This window comes from Garra rufa, chromosome 11 (assembly GCF_049309525.1).
Source record: "Garra rufa chromosome 11, GarRuf1.0, whole genome shotgun sequence".
In the NCBI taxonomy this organism is placed as follows: Eukaryota; Metazoa; Chordata; class Actinopteri; order Cypriniformes; family Cyprinidae; genus Garra; species Garra rufa.
In genome coordinates, this window is record NC_133371.1 from 14,308,338 (window position 1) to 14,321,150 (window position 12,813).

At 37.9% G+C, this 12,813-nt stretch overlaps 1 protein-coding gene across 1 annotated transcript; it reads left to right on the forward strand.

The window, feature by feature from the left end:
* Window positions 1-78: 78 nt before the first annotated feature.
* taldo1 (transaldolase 1) lies at window positions 79-10,798 on the forward strand. The gene is made up of 8 exons (XM_073850942.1): window positions 79-243; window positions 2,833-2,956; window positions 3,035-3,142; window positions 4,544-4,675; window positions 4,839-5,014; window positions 8,253-8,450; window positions 9,221-9,366; window positions 10,319-10,798. The coding sequence occupies exons 1-8, from the start codon at window positions 147-149 to the stop codon at window positions 10,349-10,351; spliced, it is 1,014 nt and encodes a 337-aa protein (XP_073707043.1). The 5' UTR covers window positions 79-146; the 3' UTR covers window positions 10,352-10,798.
* Window positions 10,799-12,813: the final 2,015 nt, after the last annotated feature.

Below are 12,813 nucleotides of genomic sequence, written 5' to 3' on the forward strand. Positions count from 1 at the left end.
AGCAGTGGCTCCGCTCCCGCGCAGGCGCATATCCGCTGCTCTCACGGTCGCGCGCTCTGCCTCCCTCTCTCTCGCTCTATCTGCTCCTGACAGAGTTGTGTCTCTGTCCCGCGCGCGACTATAAAAGCTCTGTTTTTTCGGACATCATGTCTGTGTCACCGGACAAACGGCGAAAAATGGAGTCTGCGCTGGAGCAGATCAAGAAATATACGGTGGTTGTTGCAGACACGGGCGACTTTAACGGTAATTTCCTATTAATATTTCCGTGACTTAATGTTGAGTCGGTTCGGTGCACAGTGAACTTCGGATTTGTTTATAACAGCTCGTGCGTCTGTTCAGTAACGTTAAGTCTCGGACGCGTTGACAGCTACGATCATCTAAGTCAGTGAACGCAACGATTATGCTGTGTATTTACAGAAAACTTTGCCCTGTTCTGCTGTTTTCCCATAAGAACGTTTTGGTTAATGATTGCTAAAGTTAACCCGCAGTGAGGAACTAGTGTTTTCGCAATGATGCTTCACTTTTCAGTCAGTTATCTGTGCTTAGGAACGCATGGTATGAATGAGAGCTTAGAAACGTGGGGTGTTTTGTTGCGTTAACCAGATCAGACTAAGACACGTGATCTCTGATTAGTTTAATGTAAACTAAATCTGGGTGAGGGGAAAAGATACCCTGGAAATCCAGAGGTCTCGCGAGAGCACAACTTGAATTTAATAGAACTTAATAGATTATGGTCTGGATTTTTCCAGGCTAGGGAAAAGAACACACTCAAGTGGAACCATGCCGAGACCCGGAAGCGAAGAATCATTGGACAAACACTGCTCATCTCATGAATATTAGGCTTGCAACAGAGATCGCTTACCTGATTGGCCGACATGCAGACCTTAATAAGTGGGCGCTTGTCACCCGACTAGATACAGAATGCTTTGCTTATTAATATTAATCATTTTACGTGCATGGCGCTGCAGGACGTGCGTGGTTTAATATTTATGAATTTGGCTGGCTCTGTAATTTCGCGAGAAGGAAGTTCTGATAGCAACACGTATTGTATTTCCTCTTAAAATGTGGACAAACGTGAAAACTTGAATCATACCTCATTAAAACATAATTCATCTTTAGTCTTTCATCAGTAAATGTACTAATATTTAATTTCGCTAATTTCCCTAAACAATCACTATTATTGCAGCAAAGCCTTATCGTTACTTACACATTAACATTGTACAACATTTAGCAAATTCTGTGCAAATTTAGATTCCATCTAAAGCAGTTTTTCACAAATGTGAAGTGGCAGCCTTGACTTTGTTAGACGTTGTAAGTTGCTCCTCTCTATATAGGACACAGAAATGAGCTTTGGATCAAATCCAGAATCCAGACTTTATTTTCAATCGGATGGCTGTACTTGCATCAGTTTCCATTGCCTAAGACTGTCTTGTGAAATACATCACTGCCTATCAGTGATTTCATTGTTTGTTTTTACACAAGGAAGCGGTGTTGGATGAAACTCCCTTCTGTGGCATTCTGCATTGTCATGATGATTGGGCGGTTGATCCATTTGACCAATTTAAAAACATTGAGCCAATCAGAGTACATGTGGCAGACTACAAAACCTGTGATGTGTGACTAGTAATGTCTGCTTTGTTAGTAGATCTCTGCTGTTCAAAAACTAAAATAAATTACACGTGTTTTCTTTTGTTTTAACATGTGAAATGTATCTGGTCTGCAGTTTTCATTCACAGTAAATAACGTAAATACCGGAGAGGGAATTGAAAAGAGAACTTGTGACCACAATACAAACTGACATCTGGCTTAATTCAAATTTATGGGTTCATGTACCTTTCATTCAGTACAAACTTAAATATTTCCATATTTCATAGTGTTAAAATATTTGGTTTCTAACCCTTAATTCTTTTTGTGGACACTGCATTGGTGGGGCACCACCGTGATTATAAATACTATTAAACTATGACTAAAGTTTTAAATAAGTTAGAGCTGTGGTTCATTTTCATTAGTGCAGGTACAAAAGACGGTGTCAGTTTTTCTTCAGTCTAAAATCTGTGGATTTCTTATGATCTGATCTGTGTCCTTTTCTGTCTGTTGATGTAGAAATGAAATGTTATGACGTTAAGTGCAGACTCAGTCCTGTTTGAATGTTTAATTATTTCTATGTTAGGTGTAACTATTTTAAATTATAATTATCCAACTGTTAAAATCAAATAAGTGAAAGACAATGTAAACTCATCTTTGCCATTCTCATGTACAGTGTTACACAGAATTTAACACTGTACATTTAACACCATCATGTTATTAAATGTTATTCTTGAGCCTCTAATGAAGGAATAGGTCTAGAGGCACATTTTTTTTTTTTTTTTATTCATTGGCTTAGATTATCTTCAGACTAAGTCTCATAAACCTGAACGACTAGATTTAAGTTGACTGCTCTCCAGAATCAACTTTGTTGGCAAAGTGGGAAGTGAGTCATTACCATCTACTATTCAAAAGATGTCAAGCTGCATATAATGATAAATATACTGTTTTGAACCAAAAATCTTTTGTTGCAGCAGCCAAGATAGTAGAGCGTTATATTATCATCATTCCTGATAGAGCAGGAGGATGTGGTGTAAAATTGTTCTGCCTTTTCACAATACTGTTTTTTTTTTTTTTTTTTTTTCACTTCACTAAAAAATATCCGTTGTTACACAACTAACAAACACTCCAAACATGTTCATCTTCTATGGTTGATATATTATCTGTTATTTGTGTGACTTATAAGAGATCAAGACTACTGTTGAGATTCCAGTTGTTATAATTTGCCTTGTTTTCTCTTCTCTGCAGCTATTGAAGAGTACAAACCACAGGATGCCACCACCAATCCTTCTCTCATTCTGGCTGCAGCTAAAATGCCCACCTACCAGCACCTCGTGGAACAGGCCATCAAATACGGCATGGCTAATGGCGGGTAAGAATACGGAATACATAGATGTGCTCTGTTATAAATTTTGTTACGGGTCTAATCTGCATCTTATGGTAAATGCAGGAGTGAGGAAGAGCAGGTGACCAATGCAATGGATAAGCTGTTTGTGGACTTTGGTTTGGAAATCTTAAAGAAGGTTCCTGGCCGTGTTTCCACAGAAGTTGATGCAAGGTAAGAGTTGGATGACGTTGGAGCTGAGTATCTTAAAATAAAGTGTAACCAAACTTTTATTTTTTCAGCTTATTGATGTTTTTACAGACTCAAATACTCCTATTTTGAGCCACTGCACAAAGGAACAAAAAAGCACAATGGAATCAACACAATAATGGTTTAATAGTTTTCAGTTTCCTCATCTTTTAGGCTACATTTACAATAGTGTGTGGTGGTTTTTTTTTTTTTTTTTTTTTTTTTTTTTTTTTTTTTAATAATGCATAGCTCAGACAGAATTATCAAATCTATTAATTTTCCACTGATTTACTGATAAGTTTTAGCTGTAAAAAAAAAAAAAAACATTTTTTACTGTTGAAACGAAGCTAATATAAACACAGAATTATGACAGTATATGATTTGTGTGTGATTTTCATGAGATTCTGCCTATTTTCAAATATTAAGACAGTGTTTGCATGAGAAATGCTAAGCAGATGTAGCAATTAACTTGATATAAAAGGCTACAAATAACATATTTCAGCAACATTACATGGCCAAAACGCATATTAGACAGCAAATGGTTGGGATGGGATGCTTTCACAATTTAAGTTGCCAATTTCACAATTTTCGAACACATCTAGTGCTGCATCTGCATGCTGATTGGCTCTCTGACATTGACGAGATTTAACCCCTTAGGTATCGAAGTTTGGTAACGAAAGACAAGACGTTTTTTGATATTCAATGATATCAAGGCATTTTGGTCGGTGCCTAAAAAATATCGATCTTGATACCCAGCCCTAGGTGATGTTGCATTATCTACAGTAGTGATGTGACTATACTACATCAGTAGTTGTATCAATATGATGAGTGAGGATGCTTTCAGAGGAACTTTGAGTGATGATACACAGGTGTATCCTACGTAGAAGTGTTTCTTATCAAAAACACCTGCAACAATCAGTACAGATGTTCAACATATTTCAACAAGGCAGTTTGCATTATTATTAATTATTATTAAGAGCAGATCCTTTGACGGTAGCTGATGGCTGCTTTAAAGTGATCAAGAATATTCCAACCGCAAACAAGTTTTCCTTTGCGAATCCTCCATTTTGTTTCCTTGCACTCCTCCCTTACATCCTAAAGAGGTGGAGCGGAGACGCGAGGAAAGGAAATGAGAATGCACACTTGAGAAATTATCAAATGAGAGAAGCCATTGTGTTTGGTGACTCACCACTTTTTCTTTGCGAGACCAGTGTTAATGTGTATAATTGCCACCTACTGTGCTGGAGTCTGGACAAGAGTTTTACCCATTAACACACAAACTCAAAAGAAAGGAAAAAAAACACACAAACAAACATTGAATTATCAGAGTGTGTATGTGTGTCTCAGAGATGTGTCCTAATTACATATGTGATGTGTTATTTTCAGGCTGTCCTTTGATAAAGACGCGATGCTGTCTCGCGCACGGAAAATAATCTCTCTCTATGAAGAGGCGGGTATAAGTAAAGAGCGCATCCTCATCAAACTCTCCTCCACATGGGAAGGCATTCAGGCTGGACGGTGAGTGTGTTCATAAGATGATATTCATGTGTCACACACCTGTATATGCTGTCATGATGACCAAACATGGTATGAAAGCTGATTATTTCAAGTAGAGCTGTATTATTAATAAACAGAATGAGAGCTGCTCGGCTGACATCTATATGTTTGACTTTTTTATCAGGGAGTTGGAGGATAAACACGGGATCCATTGCAACATGACTCTGCTGTTTTCATTCGCCCAGGCTGTTGCATGTGCTGAGGCTAACGTCACCCTCATCTCACCCTTCGTAGGGCGTATCCTGGACTGGTATAAAGAAAACACAGACCGCAAAAACTACGAACCCCATGAAGATCCAGGCATGTTCTTTGATAACAACTTTTTCTTTTTAACTCTTCACATTCAGTATCTTGTATTAGGCTAAAAGCACAAAAAGGCAAAATCAGATTGAATCGCATGCTCAAGTTCAGCTGTAAACACTAGCTAGTGTCCACATGAAGCCATTTGAAGCGGGACACTGCGTCACGTCTAGGACAGATATCCCACACCGGACGTATCATGGTGTACTCATCTGCTCAAGTACAAGGCAGCAGTCCAAAACAGTCATTCTAACCTCCATTCAGGCAAAAGTTCAACAATAGACAGAGTTTGACGTTTGGCTTATTAGAAAAATGGAAAGCGTTTAGCAGGGGTGTCCAATCCTGCTCCTGGAGGGTCAATGTCCTGCAGAGTTTAGCTCCATCCAGCACTAACACACCTGCCTGGAAGTTTCTAGTGAAGTTTCTTGTTTAGCTGATTCAGGTTTTATTTGGGTTGGATGCTTAAGTATTTCCACAAAGAAAGTATATACTTTTATTATTATTGTAAATTATATTATTTACTTTTATTATTGTTATTAGCGGTTCGAGCATGTAGCGCTGAAACCCTATTTTAAGATGGTCACGGGTCAGTGATCTCCGCATAAAACAGGTCGTGCAGACCAAACCATAAGTCGTAGAGACTTGAAACTTGGAGGGATGGTAGTATTCACACCACCTACAACGTTACCAAGGCTTGACCCAGTTGGTGATCAAAAGTACAAAATCGCAGTGTCTTATACAGTTGAAATCCTCGGATCACGTCTCAGATTCGATCATGAGCCTGATGAAATTTTTGGGTATCTCTTTTTTCTTTTTTTTTTTTTTTAAACCTACTTTTTGCCTCATCAGAACCAAACCAGTGCAGAAAGATTCTCTGGAGGGTGAATATCAATAATTATCACAAAAAAAAGGGTGAACTTCTGACTCACCATCACAAAGGGGTGCCAAAACGGGCCACTTTTAGTAAAGTGCCTATGACTCCTGAACAGAATGAGATGTCTATGCCAAGTCACATGAAAAAATAGCTGAATTTGGCCACTTGGTGGCGCAACTGTGCAACCATTTGTCCTATCAACATGAAAATTGGTATGCACAGTCTTGGTCCAAAGTGTCATAAGTGTCTACAAGGACATTTGCCTATCTCAAAAAATATGGCCACCATTGTCCAACTAAGTTTGAGCACTTGCTAACCCTAACCCAAAAGCCTAAGCATATGCAACAGGTGATTCTAAACAAGCATGCAAAGTTTTAAGGGGATCGGACCACAGCTGGTGCTATAACAGTGATAAAGGAAAAAAAAGAAGCATATTACTATGCTAGGGTGACCAGCCTATGCTGTGCTGAACGTGTCACTGGGAAGTGGCACATCTGGGCACCCTATTCTATGGTAAATTATGCTTAAATGTTTTTTTTTTTAAATAATTGATTTAGGTGGGTACAGCCTTGCTAAATGTAATGTCCTTTTCCATATATGCTTAAATGCCTTAAAGTGTTTAAACCCTGGTAATTGCTGCTTGCAGCTATATTTATTATTACTTTTAGTAATTACGTATTAGTTTGTATGCGTGCGTGCGTTATTTTTGCCATCCCTAGTTATAAGCATAGTTATAAACTAGAGTTATTCAAACGCAAGTTTGAATAACACTGAGCCATACACAGTGTTGGGGAGTAACTAGTTATATGTAACGGAATTACGTAATTTAATTACAAAATAAATGTAATTGTAATTAGTTACAGTTACTGAGAAAACATGTGTAGTTAAGTTACAGTTACTTCTGAAAAATGCCAGAGATTACAAAGGGGATTACATCTGAATTTTTTCACACACTCACCCCCACTTACAGATTTAATTGACTTCTTTCATAAATTGCATTGACTGCTCTAAAATGAGACACCAATATTTCAGGAGTTTAGGACACATAATAGGACACATGCTTATTCAAAACTGTTTTATTTCCTATTTGGGTTTATAAATAAACTTTATTTAAGGCATTGTTAGATGCTCTTGTTTCCTGTCATAACTATGCAAACATTTAATTTCAAACCCAGTATCACAGCTATTAAACTATTTCTCATGATGTTATTTATGTTATGATCTTGTTATGACATATAGTGCAGCTGTGCTCACGACGATCCCCGATGAATCCCCGTTGATTCCCGTCTCGAGGTCCTTTGCCGATCCCGCTCCCCTCTCTCCTCCCAACTCTTTTCTGTCATCTCTCTACTATCACAATAAAAGGCATAAAAAGACCCCCTCAAAAAAAGTAAAAAAATAAAAAATAAAATGTGGAATGCTTAATTCTGATTGGTCACGACATTCAGGGCAACAAGTCAGTGCTATATGCTTGATAATTTTTCTTGGCGGAAGCTTTGTGTTTGGTTAGCTAATAAATTATTAAAGCTTAATTCAATATTATATGGACAATTTCTTAATTCTGTCATCCTGGTATCGTGGACTCACTCTATTGTTTCATACAAACGAAGCTGCTGCCATTATTTTTTTTTTACACTGTAATGGATTATAAGATAACTAACAAACTAGTACTACTTAATTATTTATGTGGTGAAATGTTGTGTAAGAAAACTGGTAAGACTGCACTGTATACCTAAAATATCTAATTTGAACTTGCCGTATGCTAGCAACTGATTTCTTCATGGAAGCTTTGCGTTCAAATATTTCAACTCAGATCAGTGATTCGTGTCTAATAATTTTGACCTAAACATCTTAATCTATAAAGCAGTTGTGTAATAAGTGTAATGTTGTTAATAATGTAGCCAGTTGTTACCGCAAAATAAAGATGTATATTATCCCTTGCTTAATTTAAGTGATGAAGGATTTTGAAAGTCTGACAATAATCAATGTTGAGTGCTACTGTAAGATTAACTCTGCCTGGTTTAATTGTTTCAAAATGAATAACAGTTGAAAATATAAAAAAATTTAGAAAAGTAATTAAAAGTAATGTTACATTACTTTTATAAAGTAATTGAAAAGTTACACTACTTATTACATTTTAAATCAAGTAACTTGTAATCTGTAACCTATTACATTTCCAAAGTAACCTTCCCAACACTGGCCATACATGTGCTCGAGTCAGATCAGAGTGAAGCTGGGTTAGTCGTGCAGATAGTCACCACTTCAGTGATTGTACCAAACCATATCATGATTTTCAGAAGAAAAGTTCCTCTTTACTTTACTCATCGGTCAGCATCTGTCTTGACGTCCCTGTCTTTCTATTAGGTGTGGTGAGTGTCACCAAGATCTACAACTACTATAAGAAGTTCAACTACCCAACGGTGGTGATGGGTGCCTCCTTCAGGAACACTGGGGAAGTGAAGGCGCTGGCTGGCTGTGATCTGCTCACCATCTCTCCAGGGCTGCTGGGAGAGCTCAGCAAGGACAACAGTGCAGTGACGTGTTCCCTCACGCCACAGGGAGGTGAGCATCAGCACGACATGCATCCATCATGCTAAACCATCCAGGGATGCGTTTCCCAAAAGCATCGTTAGCCAACTATGGTCGCAAGTTCCGTCGTTACCAACATAGTTCATCGATTGAGTGTTTTCCGAAACCATAGTTCAAACGAACATTCGCAAACAGCATCGCAAACTTATGTAGTTGGAACTACAGCTCTCGACCTGTGGTTAGAAGCATAGTTTCCTGTTAGTGAGATATATGAGCTCAATAAATTATGCTCTTGGGCACAATAGGTAAGCTAACATGCAGTACAATCTATATCTTCCATTGAATATAAATATAAATGCATTTTAATCTATGTATTTTTGTTCATCCTCTATAAGCGTTTATGAATAGTGCGCATGTGCACAAATGCCTGAGGGAACCCCGGAGTATGAGGTAAGAGAGAACACGCGATGAATCAAACATAAAATAAATCGAAATGACAGGGAACAAAAAATAGTAAATTAGTCATTAGGTGCCATGTTCAATATAGCTGCATTTTTGAGATCACTAATCAGTTAAATAGCAGAAGTTATTACTCTGTGACGTCATTAACAACGGCCTTAAGTTGTTGAACTAATGTAGTTCAAACGACGGAGATGCGACCATGTTCGGGAAACAGTCGTGACTAGCTAGTTCGTTTCCACAACAATGCATCGTACTATGGAGGTTAACCAGCGAGTTACATCGTTGTACGGGAAACGCACCCCAGTTTGAAATTTATTTCAGCAAGCTCATCTTGCTTTCAGCAAAGGAGTGCGATCTGGAGAAGATAAACCTGGATGAGAAGACCTTTCGCTGGCTGCACAATGAGGACCGCATGGCTGTGGAGAAACTCTCTGACGGGATCCGCAAATTTGCTGCCGACGCCATCAAACTCGAGACCATGATCAAGGTGCAAAAACATATTTTACTTAATTGGAGTCTGAGAGTTTTGAGAGTTGTGATCACAGCTTTTGTAATCTGAATGCTTTGACTGCTAACAGTCTGTTAACTCTGTTAGGTGATTTAAGTGTGTTATAGTACACTTTTTGTAGTTTTAATAAACACATTGGGTTAACCCATAATTGATAATATGTTGCTTGTAGGGATGCACTGATCATGATTTTTCATGGCCGATTCCGATACCGATTTTTTTACAAGCAAGCTGGCCGATTCCGATACCGATTTCCGATTTTTCAAAAACGAGAAGTTATGCAAGTAAATAACGTAAACATGTTTATTTAGTATTTAACAGGCCAAACTGGCTTTGGCTATTGAAACGGTAGCATCTGAAATTAAATAAATAAAAAAAATATTAAATTAAATACAGTTTAATAAGTAAAACATGTGCTTTTAGTAAAGTAAAACAGTAAGCCAACAGGCATTTTAATGTAAAATAATAATCATTCTTAACAGAACAGACTTTTATTTTTGGCTTTTCAAAAGTAGATGCTTGTTTTTTGTTTTTGCAAAAAGACATCTCAGCTTTGTCACGAGTGAGTCTGTTTCTTTTTTCATCTATCACGTGAGAAGCTGAACGTTCGCTGTCCACGCTTGTGCAGGGCGCGGACAGGTACGCTCACGCAACTTCAGCGAGCACAGATTGCAGATTGCAATCTTCACGTCCTGCTCACAGATTTCAAAAAACCTCCACACAAGTGACATGTTTCTGAATGAATCGAATGCCGCGGCCCGCGTGCACACTTCCGGAAAATAAGGAGGGTATGATTTTTTTTCGATTTATGGCCGGTCAACCGGTGCATCCCTAGTTGCTTGCTTGTTCGCTGCACTCCTGTGTGCACTTTATTTAGGGTGATGTGGGCTTCAGCACATGCAGCATGATTTTGTTTCCCTGTTTGTTTCAGGAGAGGATGTTTAATGTGAAGAACGGAAAGTAGTGTGACCGAGAGATGCATTCGAGGACCAAACCCTTCACTCCCACTCTGACCATCACCTCTGATTGGCTGCTTTCTCTGCACTCTCTGGCAGAAGTCGCGACTGACTGTCAGCCTGCAGTATTCTGAATGAATACAGCATTCTATGTTTATAAGCCATTCACATTTTAACATGAAACCAATTTTTTGACCCTTAATGGAGTGCTCAGTTTAAACTATAAACCCAGACTATCTCTCAGCAGACCAGAAGACTTTGTGCTTTTACTGTAGGACCAATGGCTTTGAAGTTTACTGTCGCTTTAATAGTTTGTAACCACTAGTTCTATTTCTTTATAAAAAAAAAAAATGGCATTGGGAGGTGCATCAGTATTGTCTATCCAGCCACCCACACATTCTGATGATGAGAAATAATTGATCTTGTATCTGTCATTAAAACATCTTTTGTCAGTGGTTATGGTTTCTATTTTATTTTATTTGTTGGGTCATTTGGCCTCTATTAGAGTATATGAACTGAAATCCAGACTTCTCCTTAAAGGGATATAGTTAACCCAAACATTAAAATTCTGTCATTAATTACTCATAAGACCTTTGTTCATTTTTGCAACACAAATTAAGATTTTTTTTATTTATTTTTTTAAATCTGAGAGTTCCATTGACAGCAAGGGTACTACACAGTGAAAGCAAAGAAACATGGGTAGGACAACGTTAAAATGGTCCATGTGACATCAGTGGTTTTCATAGCTTCATAAAATTACAGTGTTCTGAAGATGAACAAACATCTTACAGGTTTAGAATGACATGAGGGTGAGTAATATTTGACACAATTTTAATTTTGGGGTGAACTATCCATTTAACTATCTTAAGCACATGTTTGGAATGTACAGTTGAGGTCAAAAGTTTACATACACTTTGCAGAATCTGCAAAATGTTAATTATTTGACCCAAATAAGAGTTCATACAAAATGCATGATTTTTATTATTATAAAAAATCTAAACGATGGTGGCGGGTGGTGCCGCAGTGGGCAAGTGATAAAACCGGTGTTTCAGCTTCACACCAGTATCACCACCTAGCACAGCAAGCCTAATTTGAACCCTTACCAACAATGACTGTATGATTTTGAGATTCATCTTTTCACAATGAGGACAACTGAGGGACTCTTATGCAACTTTTACAGAAGGTTAAAAAAAACAGCTGTGGCCTGTGGGTAACTCGGGTAACAACACAGTATTAAGAATCAAGTGTATGAAAACTTTTGAACAGGATCATTTTTATAAATTCAACTATTATTTTCTCTTGTGGACTAGAAATATCTTATTCAGGTCCGTAGAAAATAAAAAATAAGATGCATTTTGTATGGTCCCTCTTATTTTGGTAAAATAATTAACATTTTGCAGATTCTGCAAGGTGTATGTAAACTTTTGACCTCAACTATAAATACGTAATGTAGACCTTAGTTGTACTGGTTCAGTTGTTTAAACAATAACCCCCAAAATGCTGTGCTTTACAGTGATTTTACAAACACAGCTCAGCCAATCATAATCAAAGATCAGATGTGTTTTGTAATGCAAGTGTTATGCCACCGGACTGGAAGATCAGTGTTCCTGCACCTTTTGGCCTTCAAATTGCAGTTTTTAGTACTATTGTATTTACAGGGTTTCCAGTGAGAGCTCATTAGCTCATTTTTCATTTGTTAATGGGTTCTTTTTATTATTTTTATTTTTTTTTATTAGTAATAATCTGGTTCATGTGACATCTATTATATGTACATTAGGGTCAGTGTTGACAGACTTTGTCTCTTCTTTAAAAAGACTTCAGTCAGAGTTGATGCCATATGAAAGAAACAGATGTACAGTCTGTTCAGTATGTTGTCACAGTTTTGACCATGTTACGTCTGTTTAAGGATTGACACTAATGTACAAGTATAACCTGTGGCAAATTTAATTAAATTGGTATGATTTGGAAAGTCACACGCCTCACACACCCTGAGGTCAAAAGAACTGGCTGTAGAGCTCAGAGACAGGAATGTGTCAAGGCACAGAACTGGGGAAGAATAAGAAAAAATCTGCTGCATTGAAGGTTCACAGAAGCATGTAGTCTCCATTATCCATAATGGAAGGAGTTTGGAACAACTAAGACTCTTCCTAGAGCTGGCCTCCTGGCCAAACTGAGCAATTGATAGAGAAGGGCCTTGCTTAGACTGCTGAACAAGAAGCTGATGGTCACTCTAGTTGAGCTCCAAGATCATATATGCAGATGGGAGAAACTTGAAGAAGGACAAACATCACTGCAACACTCCACCGAACTGGGCTTGGCGGTGTGTCTAAACTCAATCCTCTCCTCAGTGAAGACACATGAAATCTCACTTGGAATTTGCAACAAAGCACCTAAAGAACTCTGAGACTGTGAGAAACTCGATTCTCTGGTCTAAAGAAATATTGTCAAACAGGCGCTTTTGCATTTTGTT

Excerpts from the sequence above, each read along its gene's own strand:
- taldo1 (XM_073850942.1), top strand. The coding sequence starts at position 147 with ATGTCTGTGTCACCGGACAAACGGCGAAAAATGGAGTCTGCGCTGGAG. Across the intron at positions 244-2,832 it reads AGACACGGGCGACTTTAACG|CTATTGAAGAGTACAAACCA; the intron begins GTAATTTCCTAT and ends TCTTCTCTGCAG. Across the intron at positions 9,367-10,318 it reads AACTCGAGACCATGATCAAG|GAGAGGATGTTTAATGTGAA; the intron begins GTGCAAAAACAT and ends TGTTTGTTTCAG.